Below are 22,465 nucleotides of genomic sequence, written 5' to 3'. Positions count from 1 at the left end.
TTGTAAACATATTTTCTGTTTTTATCATGATATGAAGACCCCTTGACAAAATTGAAATCTCTTATTCTTTTCTTCTTTTACTTTGCTTAGAAAATATGGAAATTCTTTACTAAATAATCCAGATACGAACAAAAGGTTTAATTTCCTACTAAACAGAAATATTTTCAGTAATTAATTTTATTTCCTGCACTAATCATGGACTCCTGTTGCTGTCCATTGTTTTGCAATTGTCTGATATAGACTTAATATAACACTTGAATTTCCGCTTTTAAAAAATTCCAGCCATAGGAATAGTTTTGTCATTAAAGTAAAACTGTAAACGTTGAATAGGTATAAACGCCATTGCCTAAAAGGGGGAACCCCTCTTTAATCGGTAGGAAGTCAAAAATATCTTAAGAAGTGAAGTAAAGTGTCTTCCCACCTCCACAAAATAAGTTTTTCAAGTTTTGGAAAGGGAGTCACGTTTTTTCTGGGTCGGATTTCACTTTTTGGAATTTGGTGGAATCCCCCCCCCCCTTCCTTTGGAAAAAAAATCCTGGATCCGCGCCTGTAAGGTGCACTTTACCTAATCAGGTTTATTTCAATCTATATTTATCTCCAACCAGGAAGTAAATTAACGGTCTCGTTTAAATCTCAACTAAAATCTCACTCCCTGACATTCCTAAGTCTGATGACAGAAGAATTTAGAGGTCATTCATATCAAAAGTAAGTAAGGGGAAACAGACAGCCTTTGTGCAATTTGAATTTTTCTCTAATGAATTTTATCAAATCAATCTCTTATTCAGAACTCGAAGTTAATACAATACACAGGGGCCGATATATATATATATATATATATATATATATATATATATATATATATATATATATAGTGATCACGTAAAATCAAGCATAATTTTTAGCATCACCTATGATAGGAATTTTTTTTATTTTGGAGAAGTTGCTTTTAAGACAAACAGTACATGTTTACATGTAGCTTAGCATGTTTATCAAAATTAGTAATGGACTATTTCAGTAAAGTTGTTTTTAAATGCTGGTTTTAGATGCCTCTTCCTCCTCCTACGAAAAACATACCAGGCACTGCTCAACACTTTGTTGAGTGTGGTTCTGAAGATTGTGAGAGAAATTGTGAATACTACTGCAATTCCTGCCATCAACAGATGTGTAAAACATGTAGAGACCAACATCTGAGGATTTCAGAAAACAAGAACCATGAGGTGGTCTTTTACCAACAACGCAAACGACAACTTCCTGTGGAGAAATGCAAGATCCACCCCACCAAAGATATAGATATTCTCTGCAAAGAATGCAATATTCCTTTATGTTCAAAGTGTTCAACAATGCAAGAGCATTGGGGACATCATTTTATTGATTTAGAAACTATTTACACAGATAAATTTACACTTTGCCAAAAGGAAATCTCTAAAATCCATAATTACTTCCTTCCAACATCACAGGATTTACAGAGAGAAGTTCAGGAAGATGCCACAGAAGTTAAACAGATCATGGACAGCATACGCACATCCATGAAGACTGAAGCAGAGTCTCTCAAAAACATGGTGGACACAGTGCTCTCAGAAAAAATGGAAGAATTACACCAAATAGAGAAGTCACTACTGGAGAAATTAAAGAGCCAAGAGAAGACATTTGATGACTATATTGCCTATCTCAGTGACTTTGTTAAAGAGTTCCAGAACTACCTGTCCTCTACTGAGCTTTCTAACTTCACAACTAAACTTCCAGAGAACTTAAAAATACAATCCATACCAGAAACCACAAAGCTTGTCACACCAAACTTTTCTTCAGCTCAATACAACAAAAATGATGTAGCTAAATTACTGGGGAAGATAACTGTAACAGATAAAAAGGGAGAACTAAGAAGTGTAGAGCCAATGGAAATTCCTCCTATTGCTACATCAATGAAATCTACAAGTGAACAAACAAAACAGGATGAACATGTGAAATCTGACAAGAAACAAACATTGTCTCTATCTGCCTCTGTCACCAAAGTCAGGGAGTTCAATGTACCAGGTGTTGATGGTGTATACCATGTATCACTAGATCAATCAGGCAGACTCTGGATCAGTGACTTTGATGGTAATCTTGTCCAAACAGATCTACAGGGGAATGTGATACAGAAGATAAAAACCAGTGGTGAGGATCAAGGTTACCACACAGTGACACAGGACGGGGATCTGATCTTTACAGACAAAGACAAGAAAGTCATCAATAGGATAACACAGGATAATAATATCACTGAATTCATTAAAACTGGAGACTGGAAACCACTCAGCATACACTCCTCCCACATCAACGGGGACTTACTGGTGGGGATGCTGAAGGATAGAGAGGGTAAAGTCACCAGGTACAACAAGACAGGAAAAGAACTACAGAACATACAGAGGGATAGCAAAGGACGGGGACTGTATGGTGCACCACACTACATCACAGAAAACATCAATGGAGATATCTGTACATCAAACTTTGGTACAGCAGTAGTGGTGGTGGATAAATCAGGACAACACAGGTTCTCCTACACAGATCAGAAGTCAGACTTTGATCCCTGTGGAATCTGTACTGATGTCCTCGGTCACATCCTGGTGTGTGATGTTATCACTGACACTGTTCACCTCCTTGATCAGGATGGTCAGTTCTTGTCTCTATTACTCACACAACAACAAAGGGTAGAGTATCCCTGTAGTGTGTGTGTGGATGATGAGAACAATCTCTATGTGGGACAACTAGGCAACACATTGAGAGTGTACAAGTACATAAATTGATTCTTAATTTGTTTAAAACATACTAGGTATATAGAGTTATTACTCTGAACTGAAAGTTTTAGTTAACTTGTGAACAGAATTAAATTGTTATCCTGCATAATGTTTTCTACATTGATCACTAGATTATTATATAACATATAGAATTTAATGTACTCACGGTTAAATTGACAATATCTGCAAAATTTCGGTCAGAACTCAAAGCTTAGCCCCAGTAAATGATTACTCTAATTAGTTAATAAACAGGATTGTACTGAATTTTGAACTTTTTTTTGTACATTTAAAGTAAATAAACTGAGTATTACTGAATCTACTCATTTTGAAACACAACAACATCATTAAGTCAATGTTTCATTTTAATATCTGAACTGCACAATTGGTCTTGAGGTCAGAAATGGACAGCTGACTAGATCTAATGAAAAATTCATTTCCTTCAGGCTTTAATTATGGATAAAAAAAGGAACTAATATGCTAAATACGCTAACTTATACATGTACATGTAGCACTTTGAAAAATACAACTACAAATAAATACATTGTATGTCATATGACCACACAAACAGTATAAATTTGTGGAAATGTACAGAAGAAAAGATAACTACGTCTACATACAAGGATGAGGAATGTGTGGTCCTTAATGCCCATTGTATTACCTATATATTTGTATAATATTCTGAGAAATTCCTGAATAATACCATTATACTTCAACCTTAACACCTACAAACATACAGACAATCGATAAAAAACATAAAAATATTCTTGATAAAGATTTTCTATATAACTTATTTAAATTAAAGAGTAATTACTGAAAAATCCAAAACTGAAGATGTATATTTACAGATAACTGTATAAGTGTATATCTCAGAAACAAAATGTACACCCAAGTGAAAAATCAGACAACTTCAGCAACAAGTGGGATATCTAAATACATTGAATTAATGCACTATCATGTAATATGGTATAGGGGTCTATGTATCAAGTCAAATTCTTTGATTAGCCAATCATTTAAGTAGAGAATTACTGTCAGATCCTACTCCACATACAGATGTATGCTTAATATCATATTAAAGTGATTTCTATGAAAAAAGAATAGTCCACATTGGAAAAGTTAATTTTCATTTAAAAAAATTACAGATAAATTATACAGATGTAAATTTAACATCAACATCACATAATAAATCTCATGCTTGTGCAAGAATGAAAGAAAACGTAAAGTTTACAAGGTATGCTGAACATACTACATAATCAGTTTGTAAAAAGATATATCTAATCTCACACAACCTGTTTTTAACAAATGTCAATATATAATGCCTTTTGTTCTTGTAAACAGACCAACAATTTGAGACTTCATTATACAGGAGTACTGCATAAGGCACAATAATTCAAAATTTACATCTGCAGAAAATCAAGTCTAACCAAACTGAATACATGTACATTGTAATGATGGCACAATATTCTGAAAAAATTGAAAAGTACACAGACTTTAAAAATAAACTTTTTGTACTTCTTAAATACATGTATTCTTAATAATATCAGAAAATAATTAGTTTATGAAGTGTCTTGGTCATTTTTAACCTGTGACAACATGGTCAAACAATAAATATAATAAATATCATAAAAATAAAACAATATACATGGACATGGAATGGATATGTACACAATATTGACAGCACCAACAATTCTGATAGAATAAACCGTAAATACACAACCTCATCATGTAATATCACTACCGCAATAAAAATAGAAGCATAGCATATTATCAGTTAAAAACATTGAATTTATATCAAATATGAAAAAAAAATTTAGAAAACACATATATACTGGCAGTTTATAATGGAATGTGGTGGGATTATGCAGTATAAGAAATATGAAAAAAAAGTCTGATATTAGTGGGCCCACAAAAAAAAAATTCGTTGTAATCTACATAAAGGGAGTTAACTGCAAAGGTGTAATCTACAAAAAGGGAGTTAACAGCAATGTTGTAATCTACATTAAGGGAGTTAACTGCAATGTGTAAATTTAAAATGTTTTCAAAAAGTAATACACCTTGTAAAGAGAAAATACTCAGTTTCCAAACAACAAATCCTGTAGGAATTAGGACACGTCAGATGTCAGATGACATGGGGCCCCTTAGAGGGAAACACCAGGATTGTTTGGCAGTGAGGTCCTCTCAGGGGATTTCTACATTGATGCCTTCATCATCAGCTAAAAAAACCTCAGTGTAAATCAATTTAAGTTAAAGTAGGAATAACTACATGTGTGTTTGTAATAGAAGTGTAAAACAGACAAGAGGCCCATGGGCCACAACGCTCACCTGAATAACTTTGGACCTGCTGTTCTTCACCAGAGGATCTTTTTGTAATATGTATTGTGGCCCCGCCCTACCCAGGGGGGTCATGATTTTAACAATTTAAAATCTACACTACCCCAGGATGTTTCCATATAAGTTTCAGCTTTACTGGCCGTGTGGTTCTTGAGGAGAAAATTTTTAAAGATTTTTCCTATATATTTCAATGTAAAACTTGGATTCCCTATTGTGGCCCCGCCCTACCCCCAGGGGTCAAGATTTGAATAATTTAGAATTTACACTGCCCCAGGATGCTTCTACAAAAGTCTAAGCTTTTCTGGCCCAGTGGTTCTTGAGAAGATTTTTTTTTCTATATATTTCAATATAAAAATTGGATTCCCTATTGTGACCGTGGCCTGCCCCCGGGGGTCATGATTTTTTCAATTTAGAATCTACACTACCCAAGGATGCTTCCACATAAGTTTCAGCTTTTCTGGCCAAATGGTTCTTGAGAAGAAGATTTTTAAAGATTTTTTTATGTATTTCGATGTAAAACTTGGATTCCCTATTGTGGCCCTGCCCTTCCCCCGAGGGTCATGATTTTAACAATTTAGAATCTACACTACCCCAGGATGCTTCCACATAAGTTTCAGCTTTTCTAGCCCAGTGGTTCTTGAGAAGATTTTTTTAAAAATTTTCTATGTATTTCAATGTAAAACCTGGATTCCCTATTGTGGCCCTGCCCTGCCCCCAGGGGTCATGATTTTAACAATTTAGAATCTACACTACCCCAGGATGCTTCCACATAAGTTTCAGCTTTCCTGGCCCAATGGTTCTTGAGAAGAAGATTTTTAAAGATTTTTTTTTATGTATTTCAATGTAAAACTTGGATTCCCTATTGTGGCCCTGCCCTTCCCCCGGGGGTCATGATTTTAACAATTTAGAATCTACACTACCCCAGAATGCTTCCACATAAGTTTCAGCTTTTCTGGCCCAGTGGTTCTTGAGAAGAAGATTTTTTAATGACCCCACCCTATTTTTGTCTTTTCTTGATTATCTCCCCTTGTAAGGGGGTTTGGCCCTTTATTTTAACAATTTAAACTCCCCTTCACCCAAGGATGCTTTGTACCAAATTTGGTTAAAGTTGGCCCAGTGGTTCTTGAGAAGAAGTTGAAAATGTGAAAAGTTTACAGACAGACGGATGGACGACGGACAATGGGTGATCAGAATAGCTCACTTGAGCTTTCAGCTCAGGTGAGCTAAAAATATATAGATGTACATAAAAATGTATTCAATATATTTCTCATAAAAGTAATCAAAGCATTTATATATACATGTAATATAAATTTCTATGTAATAAATTGCTCGTTTTTTGTTTTAATTATACAAAGAAATTGATGTGCGTTCTCTCTTTTAAAGATTGATAAACAGTACAAAAAATTTCCCTTTGTTCCTACCATCAAATGCTGCATTAGCTATTCCTACATTCTGATACACATGTTCCTCTTCCCTGCCCTCTAACACACACAGTAGACACTGGTGTATACACACGTACTGTTGCTGTAGAGGAAATAAAAATAGTTTATAATAACGTATAAAGATTAGTGTACTTCTAAGAAAATTCTGCAACAATCAAGGAAGTACTCTTTAAAACAGTGAGATTCTTTTGTAACAAAACTGCTGGAAATTACCCTCCCCCTGCCCTTTTCCAATTCTATTTTTTTTTTTTTGTAAATAAATTAAACAATGGTAGTGACCTGTTTTATATTTGCATAAGTGACATTTTACTATTCCATAGCTAAATCGTATGAATTAACCAAATTTTAAATCTGCTCATACTTAATGTAAGCAAACAATCTGATTACAACATATTTAAATGATGTCAACATATCCAAAAGTAAAATAATTTTTTATTTTGTATTGAATATTACACTGTACAAAGCATTTATGAAATATGTGCATTAACTAAACTACTACAATGTTTTAATTATGGGTATATTGAAGCAAAGTCAGCTTTTCCAGGGCTTTGTTTTAAACATTTGACAGTAAGTAAATTAAGGTATTTCCATCCTCCTGTGATGTCATAGGTTTTTGCAAAAACTGTTATTGATTTAAATTCATACCCAATAGAACAATATCTTTTGGAAGAATGCTTTTCAATAGGTGTAATGATGAATATTGTTAAAAATTATATTTTCTTTATTTAATGAATTATTCAATCTTTAAAAAATGTTGACAAGGGCAATAACTCCTTCTCAGATATCTTCTTTATTGAACTTCTAAGGTAAAATACTTTCCCTGATATTCACAATTCAAAGGTATCTAATAAGTAGCAAGTATTTAGGTACTTTCAGCATCAGAATTATGCATTTGAACCAGTTTTTACATAATTTTTATAATACTGTTTACAAAAAATGTACGATTTTTTTTATGTTGACATATACTTCTGTTTATTTATGTCTCTTAACTTAAATAATATGGCAACCTATACATTTTTTTAAATAAATGGTAAATTTAAACTATATTAAATGAAAATAAATGCAATTTTTGTACTTTGAGCCATTAAAATTTTGAGGTTGGAAAGACCTTAATTTGTTGAATATAAAGTTTATAATTTGATGTGATTAGAACTCTGGAGTTGAGTGTAGCCCCTGACATACCTCTGTCTGTACCATCCAGACTCGTTCCTTCCTCAGATCGTGTACAATGGAGAAGATGTCAACAGTATCACGCTCTTTAATTTCCTGTAGCAGGCGATCCAACACAATAAAGGTGCCAGATCTTCCAACTCCCGCACTGGAAACAATCATCACAAATAATGGAGGAATTACAAATCCATAAGACCTTACTTTAATTCTTAAATTTCAAAATGCTTTCTCACAGACACTATGTTAAAAGCTTAACTCACCTACAATGAACCAGAATTGGGCCACATTCTCTAATCATCTGATCTCTAACAATGCGTACAAACTTAATTAGTGTTGGAGGCTTCTCTGGTACTCCGAAGTCTGGCCAAGCGGTGAAATGAAAGTGCCTGATGGGTCGAGTGCCGTTACCCTTTGAAACACCAAAGAAAACATAAATACAGCTGTGGCAGCCAAAAAGTAACGAGATGTTTGTGAAACACTTATGCCCCTCCCCCCCTTTGGACAAATATGTATACCAAATTTCATTTCAGTATGTGCAACCTCTGCAAAGAAAATGAACAGAAACTGCAAATAATTGGAATTTTTCTAAGTCCAAGTGGCATAACTCTGTCAAAAATTGCTTGCCCAAAATAGAAACTGACCTAGATATTCTTATGATAAATCTGTATACCAAATTTCATTTCACTATGTGCAACCTCTGGGAAGAAAATGAAGGGAAACTGTTGGTAGATTGACAGACAGACAGACAGACCGAACGACTGACAGACAGACAGCAGTAAAGCAATATTCCCTCCCTTCTTCAAAGGGGGGCATAAAAATTTTAAAAACAAAATAGCTGTTGAACTTACATAAGCTACCCTCATTTCTGAGATGGTCCAGGATGGGAAACGTGTCTCTGAGAGAACAGCCACTTGTAAATCTCCATAAAACATGGCATCTGAATTAGTAGGCCAGTAGTGATCACATTTCTCCTACAAAACAAACAAGTCACTAGGGCTACATTAAATAGTCATGACCAGTCGCTAATTAAAGCATCTTTCAGCAAACAATGCTTACCCTGCCTTTTTCTGTACAGCGAGTCAACATGACAATATTACGGACGTTTTGCTCCCAGATCATTCTCCAGAAATCATCCCTGGTGGAAGGTAGTGGCCCCTGTGTAACGATGTATTCTCTCTTGGATGTAAATCCCTTCAAGAACAGTTATTATAGATTATTTCAGAATCTACAGTTGTACTTTTCTTTGAGATCTAGATACGCAGTTAACAGGACATTGATAATTCACTTACATTTAGCTGGATATATATTTCATGATTCAGGCTATATTTTTAATAAAGAGGAAGGATATTTTCCTCTCATGTATAAATTATATATAACACCCATCATACCGGCATGTAGTTAGCATTGATGTAGTCTGATCCTTCTTCATCATCTGTGGGGAGGAGTTTGACACGGGAATGGTCATAAGGTAAAATATTGGTAAAACGATTCTTCCCCCGATTGACTGGGAGCTCTGCTGCAGAACAGGACTGATCTATTCCTACTTCCTTCAGATCCTGTCAAATTAATTACAATCTAATTACTTGTGATCTAAACATGGACTTCCATTACAATTATGAGTAAGGGAAGATAACTCTGCTACATACAAACCTCAACTTGTTCAGCATATTTAAAATTTGAGTCCATATAATTATGAGTAAGGGAAGATAACTCTGCTACATACAAACCAGTATATTGTTCAGCACATTTAAAATTTGAGTCCATACAATTATGAGTAAGGGAAGATAACTCTGCTACATACAAACCTCAAATTGTTCAGCATATTTAAAATCCGAGTCAGCTGACAATGTCTTAATGTACTCCTTGAAGTCTGCCACCTTGAACTCATGACTGCAACAAAGTAAATGAATAAGTTAAAACACTGAAAATTCTTTTCTGTACCTTTTAATCAAAGTACTTTAAAGTAAATGTCCAGTATATTCAAATTCTTTTTATAAAAATATGATTAACATTAACATGTATTTACAGGAACTTGATTATTTCAAAGAGACAATATCTATATTAAACTGAAACATGAAGAAAAATAGATTCATTTGAATGGAAACCTTTTCTTGTGTCGACTGAAGCTTGTTCTGGGAGAATGACCTGGTGGTCCCTCTGGGCTCTTTTTCTGTAACCGACTTCGGAAGAAGAAGATGGCGATGATGAAGACAATGACAAAGACAGAACAGACGACTGCTGCGACGATTGCTCCCACATTGGCTTCATCATCTGCGGCAGGGACTATCCCTACAGCAGCAATAGGTCAACAATTTGATATTTTATAAATTTTTATATTTTAAAACCACTACCCCCTTCTCCTCACTGAAGACTTTAATCCTTCAAACAATGAACAAAACATTTTTTTTACAATAAATTAACACTCTGCAAAAAACTGGTAACCTTGTGAAAAGATGACTACTGTACTACGTGAAGTTTTACCAGTGGTGACAATGTTAAAAGATGACTACTGTACTACATGATTTTTTACCAGTGGTGACAATGTTAAAAGATGACTACTGTACTACATGATTTTTTACCAGTGCTGACAATGTTTAAAGATGACTACTGTACTACATGATTTTTTACCAGTGCTGACAATGTTAAAAGATGATCACTGTACTACATGATTTTTTACCAGTGCTGACAATGTTAAAAGATGATCACTGTACTACATGATTTTTTACCAGTGCTGACAATGTTAAAAGATGATTACAGTAATGTAGGAACATATTTTACCAGTGGTGACAATGTGAAAAAGTGACTGACTGAACTACATGATTTTTTACCAGTGGTGACAATGTGAAAAGGTGACTGACTGAACTACATGATTTTTTACCAGTGCTGACAATGTTAAAAGATGACTACTGTACTACATGATTTTCTACCAGTGGTGACAATGATTAAAGATGACTACTGTACTATATGAAATTTTAACCAGTGCTGACAATGTTAAAAGATGACTACTGGACTACATGACTTTTTACCAGTGCTGACAATGTTAAAAGGTGACTGACTGTACTACATGATTTTTTACCTGTGGTGATAGGATCTGAATAAGCAGTGTCAGCGTATCCCCCCGCTGTGTAAGCCCGCAGTCTGATGTAGTACTTAGTGTTCTGTTTGAGTGGACCATTACAGTACAACACATTATTACAATCTGCCTCCACACCAATCTCAAACACTTTAAAATTCTTCTCCACCACACTCCGCCTGGACCGAGCTCGACCGCAGGAAGACGTCAATTGGAAGAAGTCCGAGCAGTTCCGAATGGTCTGGTAGGCTTTGATGTTGGGGTTGATCTGGGCAGCCTTCCAGTCGGGCAGGGAGCTGGTTTTGATGTGCTCCTCATCAGGGTCTGTGGCTATAATGACTGTGTAGGCCTGTATACTGCCGTACTTATCAGAGAAGGCATTTGTAAAGTTGGCCGTAATGGTGGAGGGGGTCACAGTTTGACCTCCTGAGGTCAGCTGCTTTGGTTTTGTTTGACTCAAGGTCAGGCTGTCTTTGATAGGAGGATCTAAAAATTGCAAATAAGCACTTACTTCTATCTCGCTAGATAACATAATCAAGAATCAATTATAAATCATTCACAGATTCAATAAGTTAATGTTTTCATGTGTGACTGTGAGTTTGATGTTCATACACCCATATATCTATGCATAAAGACAACACTGGAAATTCTTGGAGGGTCACAGATAAGTTGACTTACTGTAGGTGCGTAGAACAATTTCAAACTTCTCTGGAATATTTTCTATTACAGTTCTAGCTGACACCTGCAACAAAGTTAGTGTTTGTATGATTTCAAAAATATTTAAGTAAAATTTTTAGATGCAGTTACTTCATTTCAATTAAAATTCAAATCACAGAACTTACTTTGAATGTATATTTGAGTCCAGCCTTAAGGTCTGTGAATTTCTCCCTGATAAGCTGAGCAGCCATAAGTTCTGTGGTCAATCCAATGTCCTTCTCACCTTGGTCCATTATGTGCCCCTAAAACAATCACTGAGTCATAACAATGTCTTCTCTAGTATAACATCTCTGTACAATTGTAATTAACCTAGTATAACATCTCTGTACAATTGTAATTAACCTTTTAATTATGTATGAAAACAAACAAACTTTCTAGGATATATTCACTCACAAATTCATCCTCTGCAGTGTATCCTACGCGATAAGAACGGATGATTCCATTAGGATTTCTAGGGGGTGACCAGCTCACATTTACAGTCCTGGGTGAAATCTCAACCACATTCAAGTTCTGAACAGCAGAGGGTGCTAAAATAGACACAAGTTGAATTGATTTCAAACTTTCAAAGCACAGGAAAATAAATTTTCACTAACAAGTACTATACATCAAAAGACATAAAACAAGAGGCCCAAGGGCCTTAACGGTCACCTGAGTATAATATAACAATCCATAGATAAAAACAGAATAAGCAGATAAATAATGTTATGTTGCCCAAAAAGCAAGAGAAATAGGATAATCAGGGATCAGGAAAATTTCAATTTAGTACTCAATAACAAATCTTAAAAATTGATCTATTTATTTGCCTGTACTTTCCCCTATTTGTCACTATCTTCATGCGGACTAGACAAAACACTATCAGTTAACACATTTCATTCCCCCTCTCATTGGCTTGTCTCACTCTTTAAAGATTATTTATTGTACAAAGATATGGTATTTTTGTACCATTATTATTTAACACTTTTTCTGACCACTAAACAAAATGCTAAAAACTATGAAAATAATTTATTAAATATTTTGAAAAATTCTGTTCTTTAATTGATCTTTTAACTAAAGTTACATTATTTACAGTGATTAACTATTATAGGTGGATAGCAAAGGGGAATAACTTCTTTGAGTAGAAATCAATAAATTGACCAAAAGGTACAGAATTTCAACATCTGATAAAAACATCCCTGCTTATTACAACTTTTTATACTCTTTTTACCTCCTAGATGTCCAGAGCAGAGAAGAAGATATTCAAGAAAATAATCCATTTTCACTATAGATTCAATATAGCCCCACTCTAAAACCAAAGCCCCTGGCCCAGGGGCAATGGTAATCACCATTTCCACAGAGCTGCCCTTGCTCATCATAACTATATACTTGGTTTATCTGCTAAATACCCAGGGACAGAGAAGTAAATTTCAAAGAAATAATGCACTTTCACTATATAATCAAAAGAGCCCTGCCCTAACACCAGAACCCCTGACCCAGGGGTCATGAAATTCACAATTTTGGGAAAAGCATCAATGCTTATCATAACCATGCACTTAGTTTATTTAAATAATACCCAGGAGAAGAGAAGAAGATTTTCAAAGAATTAATGTATTTTCAATATATAATCAATAGAGCCTCACCCTAACACCAGAACCCCTGACCCAGAGGTCATGAAATTCACAATTTTGGAAAAAGAATCAATGCTTATCATAACCATGCGCTTAGTTTGTTTAAGTAATACCCAGGAAAAGAGAAGAATATTTTCAATGAATTAATGCTTTTTCACTAAATGATCTATCTAGCCCCACCCTTGCACCAGAACCCCTGACCCTGGGGCCATGAATTTCACAATTTTGGTAGAGGGCCAAATGCTTATTGCAATCTTGCCAACAGTTTGACTACCTGATGTCCAGGAGTAAAGTTGAAGATTTTTAAAGATTGCATCAATTTGGTGATTTTAGCCCCACCCCTGGGGTGAAATTCACAATTTTTGTTCCCCCTTACCCAAAGATGCTATATGCCAAAATTGGTTGAAATTGGTTTAGTGGTTCTAGAGAAGAAGTTGAAAATGTTCAAAAGTTAACACACGATGGACGGATAGCAATAGGTCACCTGAGTGACTCAGGTGACCTAAAAATTTGTCAATTTCTAAATCAATCATATCCATTTCACTTTGACTTTCAACCAATAGAATTAAAGATTGGCATTGAAATCTGTAATCTGATTGGCTGACCTGATTCTTCTGTCCTGGAGGAGATAAAGAGGGAGCTGTGTTTATCCCCAGCAATGGCTTCAATTTCAAACTGATAATCTGTGTATGGATTTAGGGGACCGAACTCTAGCACAACTGTTGTCTGGTTTGCTAGTCTTGTTTGGGATCCACAACTTTTGGAACACGTTACACGGTACGAATCAACATTTCCATTTGGTTTATGGATAGTCAACTTAATATAGTTGGCTGACTTCTCTCTACCAACATATGGTGGCTCAGGCACTGAAAAATGAAAAAAAAAAAAATACACATAAATAAATTGATTGAAATGAACATTCTATTTGGTGATAAATAAAATTGATAGCATAGACGACTTACCAGTACGTATCTGTATAAAAGTGGGAGGACTAGACTGGTCCACACTGACAGCAGTCACCTTGATACTGTACTGGGTCCCTCCCTCTACACCTGAGAACACCACACTGCGATCTGTGTCAGTTCTGTTCTTCTTCACTATTGATGATGTGGCCACCAGCTCAAACACATATTACTCAAAGTAGTTATCAGTGTCAGTGTATAAGACTGTGATGTTTTTACTTCCAACATTTACCTCAGACAAAACTGTCTTTATTTCTGGTTCTGAAATAATTATAGTATGATATCGAGTCTAATTCTAATGCATCAAAAAATTTTCTGCAAAGGCACATGAAATGTAGGTTTATGCAATTTTTTTTTACAATACTTACGGACAGAGACATTCAAATTCACAGACTTGGAGACAGACTTTTGCACAATACTGTAGATAGTGATATTATAGGTGTGTCCAGAAGTAAGTCCAGTAATATTGTATATAACAGTGTTGTTTGATGAGTTGGCCTGGACATTAACCGTGTTAGACACACTGTCTATCAGACTGGTGTAAGTGAGATTCCAGCTCTCTACGTAGGTTGTGTTACTGTTGTACGTCCACTTGAGAGAGAGGCTGTTATTGATGACAGATTTCATCTCTACACTGCTAGGAGGCAGGGGAGCTGAAAACATGAATCTCATATCTTTATTCTTGTTAACTACTTCATGTACTTGTGACTTAACTTTAAATTTGCCACTAAGAAGTTCAGCACAAACAGCATTTAAAAAAGTCAGCCATATGATATAAAAATTCCATTGAAAATCTAGTCTGGGGCTTGTGGACTGACTGGAATTTCATAAATTATTATGTACGTATCTTATAACGGTGTACTGTAGATGTACTTTTTTCTGCATTGGATTATTTATGCCATGTACCGGTATCTTGTGACAAATTTTTCACAGAAATTTACTAAAAGTACTAAAAGTGCATTGAAGACATACAAAGGCAATCCAAGAAATCAGCATAATTTTCGATGCATGGCTTGTACAGATACTGTGATTTCAAGAATCATGACCCCGTGGAAAAAAGTATGTTTACAAGATTTCTACCACATATGTACTTACGCATTAGTGCAGACACAACTGAGGGCGGACTCATCTCAGAATGGCTGACAACAAACACCACCATCTCATACAAGAGTCCAGGGAACAGGGAAGAGAGAACGATTTGTGTATTGTCGCTGATGTTTTTCTTCCATTGACTTAGTCACCATGGAGACGGGCACGGTACCAGACAAAGTACTGTGGTTTCATTATTATTCGTGGAACACCAATTTTCGTGGATTTCGTTGTTGTGTTGATCCACGAAATCAAATGTTCATCGAAGTTTGGTGCCTCCATTTTGATTTATGATAAACCTTTAAAAAGCCCATTCCGACTTTCGTTAATATTTACAAATACCCCCCCCCCCCCCCTCTTTTCCCAACATGTTGATTTTTATAAACGTATTTTATCAGTTTAAGAATATTAAAAAAACAATACATGTACTATTAGATAATGATCTGGACTTTTTGGGCAAAAATGTTTTAATATTTTGCACGGAAATAATCAAACAACACGTAGATCTGTCTACGCAATGGATACCAATCAGTTGTATTACCCCAAAGGATGATAATCAGGCATAAATGTGTTAAATTTAACTGTTATTCTTAAACAATGTAACGGTCAAACCCCCATTATCACCTGCACAATGAAAACAACAAATTATCGTTAAAGAAATATTCCGGTAAAAATAATTAATTACTCTCTGTTCAAAACAAGCTAATTCATGCAAATTATCAACAAATTTAATGCTAATTTGATTTTATCTGGTTGATTTGAAACATAATTTCTGTTCAACATGAGATGACGGGTATGTATGTTGCGAAAGTCCTGCCAATTCCAAGCTTAATTGCGCTTGTTAGTCCTCAATTTTGCATGTTAAAGCGTGAAGTCGTATCCAGCGAGAGTCAGGATGTGTTTGTTCGTAGATCTACAATTAAGGGAGTCTTGATGTCTCTGTCAAGTTCAAAAACACATTCCGTGCACGTGAAAATATGAATCAAGCACTATTTTGTAAATTGAAATACTTAATTTTTTGTTACTTTTAATATCCTGTTGCCACATTTAATTATCGTCTGTATGCAGGTATGTGCGCCTTAAAGATTTTGAGATACTTGCACATCTTTTTTCCCCAAACGTTGATTTAATAAAAGTCCAATTTAATTAATTGTTTTTAACTGTTTCAATATCCGATATTTAATTGACCCATCGAGTTCATAGTGTTTCAGTGGAGACGGTATTTGGAATGCCTCATCCTTTATTGTTAAACACGTACCATGTATACTGCGTTGTAAATGCTTGAAGATTCAGAATTTTAAAATTACAGATGAGTAAAATATAAATAATTAATTAAAGAATTTTCTCATGTTAGTAATTCTTTTTTAAAATATTTACGTACTCTTAACATTGTAAATAGCATGAAGGTTCCCGTTAACGCATACGGCGAGAGAAATAATGAAAAGATGACATTTTTTTTTCTGTTACCACCATTATCCACGAATTTACGTATCCTCGAAACTGTGATTTTTACCAAATCCATGAAAATTGATACCCACGAATATTAATGAAACCACAGTAACCATCCTGTATGCTTTCGTTGCCTGGCAACCATGTCAGGATGATGTCATTATGGGATGAGCTGTATGTCAAATCCACTACCTTGTTGGGCTCTACAATACCAAACATAACAGATCACAAATGCTCCTTACTACTCCTTTTTTCCCTTTTCTTACATAATCATACACTAAAATTTCCACACGTCCCCTTACTTGTGGTTTTGTTGACACTCTGCCAAGAGCTGTAGGCTACAAGGGAGCCGTTCCCCGCGTCTATGACCTGTTTTGCCTGAACGTACACAGAGTAATGGTGACCCGGCCTCAGATTTAGGATGTGTGTCTCGTACTTAAACTTATCATGGAGAGCAAGAACCATGGGCAAAGATGTATTGCCACTGTCCAACAAGTCATGGTACTGAAGCTTTAAGTACAAACATTACTTTGTAAAGTGTCAGCATTTAATACTTTATTGCAAAAGAATTCTTTCGAATGCACATAATCTTTATGCAGAATGAGTATAACTATACATATACATGTAGCTCTATGATGAGCTGAAGAAAACATTTTCTATTAAGAAACTTACATAATCTTTCTCTTACAAAAGCATATGGACAGTTTTTATACTTACAATGAAGTGGTGTTGTTATTTGGGGTCAACTGTTCTCCATTCCACATTGAGAGTCTGGAGGTCACCTGAGGTCACATTCAAATCTTCCACAGGCATTGGCTCTAAAAATATAGTCAAGAATATATTAAATAGTATATGTAGATGGAATAGCATGTAAAATTAAGATTATAGCTGCACTTTAGATAATCTCATGTATTTTCTGCATTACCTGTGATAACATGAACACTGGCCTGGTCACTCTGAATGCCCCTGTTGACTGTGGTGATGGAAATCTTGTACAGCTGACCAGGGGTCAGGTACGTTAGTGAAGGTGTACTGTAAAATGTCACTGGATCTGGGAAAGATAAAGACAAGATACTTTTTATATATATGTAATTTGTTATGGTTGTATGAAGCAACAAGTACATGTCATATCCGGTACCAATTTTGATGCACCAAATGTGCATTTTGACAAAAGTCTGTATACTCACTCTAGGATGGAAATAGGGGACTGTGCATGAGGGGGGTCTATAGCAATCTGGAAGGTGTCAAATGTACTGCCATTAGGGCTGGGCCAGGAAATATTATCTGTGTTAGTTCCTACATGATCCACATACAACTCAGCCACAGAGCTGGGGTCTGAAAAACCAAAAAAAAAAATGTATACATCTATGTAAAAATGCAAATTTTTATAGGTAGGTAACTCTACATTATCTTTTAGTCCCATTACCTAAATTCCTCGTTGGTGCAGTCTGATGTCATTCATGTGACTTTGATCTGTAAGTACTTACTCATGGCTGACTGGGTTACCTCTGAACCTCATCATGTGACTTTGAACTGACAGTATTTAGTACTTGTCATGGCTGACGGAATGACTTCTCAACCTAATCTTGTGACTTTGATCAGAGAGTACTTACTTGTCATGGCTGACTGGGTAACCTCTGAACTCATCATGTTGGCTACATGTGATCTGATATGAACTGTGTAGGTCTCCCCTGGGTGTAGGGAGGTAAACCTGTGGTAGCTGATGTATACTCTTTCTCTGTTACATTTATCGGGTGGGTGTGGTCTGCTGTCAGGTACAGATTGTAGTAATCCACAATTCCATTGGATGGTGGTGGCCAATCAACATCCAGTTCTCTGCCGCTGATAGGAGTTATGTTCACCATCTCTGGTGGATTTGCAACTATATGTGGGGAAAAAAAGACATACATGTACATTTATTAGGTTTGCAAAACTGGTCCTTGTAAGTGTTTACACTGTCCTTTTTTCAATCAATTACATATATATCCATTGCTCTACTGGAAAAAAAAGATAGACTATAATATATCCGCCGTACAGATGCAACAAAATTGAGACCTGATGCAACATATAAACAAGCAATCCAGTGACTAATTGTCATTATTGTAAAATATTTAATCTATAAAAACCTTCGGAATGCTTCAATCTGTTTTGTGTTACTTTATTTAGATAAAAACAATTGATGATAACTACCGTAATTTTCTCGAACCTTGGTATTCTGTAATAGAACTGTCTGAAAAGTACCCTTATTTTTAATAATATATTTTTTATGTTTTCTTTGTTGCTGCAACCAAAAAATTTGATAACTTTATTGGTCTATTTGGAGTCAGATTTGTACTTACCTGTGAGTAATTCTGCTGTACGTGATCTGGGGACTCAGTTTTTTCTGTTTGGCAGCTCGGACTACAGTGTAATTCTTACCAGGGACAAGGTTATCGAAGGTCACTTGCCTGATCTGAAGGTTATCTTGCTCACTGCAAATATAAAACACTTTACGGACCACTGCAGACTAAAGTACATCTCTAAGTAAATATTCTGTATGTGGCTGTTACTAACCCATGCACCAGGTACATCTAATTTTAATTTACAAAACTTTCCACAATGAAAAGTATGCATCTGCACACAAGTACACTGTATAAGTATAGCAAAGGTCAGCTGATTAAAGTCCATTGCGCTATTCAGTCTAGATATGCAACAAAAGACAAGTCAATTCATAGACCACTGCTCACATTCAGTCCTAATTCCATTAAATTTATTTATTTAGTATTTTAACTTTCAGAGATACAAACACTGGAGATTGTGTGTTGGTTTCCCTGTGAGATATGCTACACTGATAGTAATCCAGGCCTCCAGAGGTCACTGGCATCCAGGTCAAGGTCACACTGGAGTTGGTGACCTCTTTTATCTGCAAATGTTCTGGACTGTAAGGGTCTGAAATCAAGGGAAAAAATAAAGCTATGCATGTGTTATTCAGTAAAAGAGTGCAGGTAAATGTAAAACAAATTGTCCACAATCAAAATTGTGACAAAATATCTTCAACAAAAAATTATTACTGCATATATGTAAAAAATTCTGTGGAATATATGTCACTTTCTTCCCAGATTGTTCTAGTTGTAACAAAGAAATTATACAAGGTGCTGGTTGTAAGATTCCACAAGAATATGTCCGTCTCGTCATGACTTAGCGAGATGTTTTGATCAAACAGCAGCTCAGATCCATTCTCCTTGAACACCTCTATGTTGTAAAGGTTGAAGTAAGAGTAAGTAGGGGGGAGGATCGTAAGGTGTAGATGAGAGGTGGAGCTGGAGTTGTCCAACAGACCCAGGACTGTCTGAGGCTCTGCAATTATAGTCATAACATGTAGTAGAAAACAGTGATACAATGCAATACGTGTAGTTATACAATCCAGGTTCCAGCTGCACAAAACACTGGACATTTATTTTCCAGCTAACACTACATGTATGTTAAAAAATTAATGAAAATTTAAAGTTGCAAGCCTACATGTGACTCAGTACTAAGTACACAAGATAAACTTTTCTCCCCCCAAAAGTTGAATCCTGCTTGTGGAGTGTAGTGTGCTGTCAGGGGCACTCTGTCTTAGTCCTTCAGTGGTGTAGGCCTGGATCAGTAACTTCTAACCAGGAATCCATGCGACATCCACCAGAGAGAGGTGGATCAACATTCTACAGGTGAGCTTCTCTGTCTGCTGGGCATTATTAGTGTCTTTGTAAGTGGCAGTCAGGAAAATGTCATCCTGTAATGTAATGAAATATTGAGAGACATGTAATAATGGCAGTCCATATGATTATGCCAGTTCTGTATACATTATATATATATATATCAAATAGGGATGTCAGATCACTCTGACAATATTTGAAAATTGGTTAATGTTACTTGACGGATTTTCTGATGGAGTACCCGGGCACTCGGTAATAATGTAAATACAAGTGTGTTAATTTTCTTGAGCTCAGTTAAGCCCTGTTAGACCCCTAAGATGTTTTTCTATTATATTTATTATGCATATATATAAACATTGAGTCCAACGTAAACAATTTTTTTTGTACTAAATTTATTCATCAAATAAACACAAAAAACATCAATTAATACACCAATAATTACGAAAGATTTACAGTTCTTCTTTAGGAAGACGATTTGAACAAAATGAGTCGGACAATCTGTAATGCAGCTTTGTAGTGATTGTTTCCCCTGTGTACAATAAATTTTCTCTGCACAGCTGACTTTTTACATTTTTTTGCATTATTTCTAAATATTTCTTCACTTCTGAATTGGGTACCAGCATTTCTATGCATGTTTGCTACCGTATACTTACTAAATAATTTAAACACAGGTAATCAAAGATTACGAAGCTCACCTCGACGAATGTTATCAGTAAAAGTAATGCAAATCTCACATCATATTTTCTTTATAGTTAGTGTGCATCCTGAAAACAATATTCATGCAAGTACTGTGTAAGTAGGTCTTATAGTTCGTTGGGAATTGACCTGTTCCAAAAACTTTAACCTGTTCACTAATCAAGAAAATGTCTTTCATTTTCTACATCCAAAGCAAGTCTGGAATGCACTCTATGCAAGTTAAATCATAACAGGCCATATACATTTATAGAGCTACTCCAAACACATTGTCATGGTTACTCATTTGGAAAATGTAGGTCAGATCCAGCATCTGAAGCAAGTCTGGTAGTGCCCATCCCTAGATACATCATCCATGCAAGTTTGGTCCAGGTAGGGCTTATAGATACTTGGGAATGGACCTGCTCCAAAAACTTTAACCTGGTCACTCATCTGGAAAATGTAGATCAGGTCCAGCATCTGAAGCAAGTCTGGCAGTGTCCATCCTTTAGATGCATCATCCATGCAAGTTTAGTCCAGGTAGGGCTTATAGTTACTTGGGAATGGACTTGCTCCAAAAACTTTAACCGGGATGCCAACGCTAACGCCGACGCCAACGCCATGGGTGTAGCATAAGCTCATCTCGACTTCGTCGAGGTGAGCGAAAACTGATTTAAGATAATGGACGACTGACTGGCACACTTACACGATGTTCATTGAAAACAAATTATTGAAGTCACGCATCCAAAAATAAAGGGACAGTATATCTGACAACAATGTAAAATGTTGCTTATGTGCCCTGATTTCTACAGTTTTCAAGGGTACTTACGCAATTATTACCGAAACAACTGAGGGCGGACTCATCTCAGAATGGCTGACAACAAACACCACCATCTCATACAAGAGTCCAGGGAACAGGGAAGAGAGAACGATTTGTGTATTGTCACTGATGTTTTTCTTCCATTGACTATAATCACCATGGAGACAGGCAAGGTACATTAGACAAAGTAACTATCCTGTACAGTCACTGCCCAGCAACCATGTCAGAGTGATGTCATTATGGGAAGTCGTGTATGTCAAATCCACCTTGCTGGGTTCTACAATTGCACATCAAACATTACAGACTGCAAAATCTTCTTACTACAATTCCACCCTAACCCCTCCCCCCCTCTCTTTCTCTTACATTTATTAGCTGAAATGTATCAAGTCCGTCCACTAACTTAAAGCCTTGTTGACACTCTACCAGGACCTGTAAGCTACAAGAGAGGCATTTCCTGCATCCACAACCAGTTTAGCCTGGACATACATGGAGTATGACATAGTATCATACTATGTCATACTCCATGTATGTCCAGGCTAAACTGGTTGTGGATGCAGGAAATGCCTCTCTTGTAGCTTACAGGTCCTGGTAGAGTGTCGACAAGGCTTTAAGTCATAACGATCTAAGCCTATAGGTTTTGTGGAATCAGTCATGCACAACGCTTTCCAAATATTTTACAGTTATAAAACTTAAA

At 35.8% G+C, this 22,465-nt stretch overlaps 2 protein-coding genes and 1 pseudogene across 2 annotated transcripts in view; 2 read left to right on the top strand and 1 right to left on the bottom strand.

Annotated features, from left to right (window-relative positions):
* Window positions 1-687: 687 nt before the first annotated feature.
* The window catches only part of LOC133176373 (uncharacterized), a 50,017-nt gene continuing 28,239 nt past the window's right edge, over window positions 688-22,465 (top strand). Inside the window, exon 1 of the mRNA XM_061311497.1 lies at window positions 688-705. The gene's annotated coding sequence lies outside the window, so the exon portion shown is untranslated. The remainder of the gene's footprint in view (window positions 706-22,465) is intronic.
* Window positions 1,050-3,025, top strand: LOC133176374 (uncharacterized). Its single transcript, XM_061311499.1, has one exon. The coding sequence runs from the start codon at window positions 1,161-1,163 to the stop codon at window positions 2,778-2,780; it is 1,620 nt and encodes a 539-aa protein (XP_061167483.1). The 5' UTR covers window positions 1,050-1,160; the 3' UTR covers window positions 2,781-3,025.
* LOC133176417 (tyrosine-protein phosphatase 10D-like) lies at window positions 3,116-22,271 on the bottom strand (annotated as a pseudogene).

Source organism: Saccostrea echinata, unplaced genomic scaffold, assembly GCF_033153115.1.
Source record: "Saccostrea echinata isolate AGI-Se365-2 ecotype Australia unplaced genomic scaffold, CSIRO_AGI_Sech_v1 ptg000075l, whole genome shotgun sequence".
Lineage (NCBI taxonomy): Eukaryota > Metazoa > Mollusca > Bivalvia > Ostreida > Ostreidae > Saccostrea > Saccostrea echinata.
Note: the sequence above shows the minus strand (reverse complement) of the source record. Positions and strands in the feature narration are given on the sequence as shown.

What these genes read in the sequence shown, in the direction of transcription:
- LOC133176374 (XM_061311499.1), top strand. Translation starts at nt 1,161, where the DNA reads ATGTGTAAAACATGTAGAGACCAACATCTGAGGATTTCAGAAAACAAG.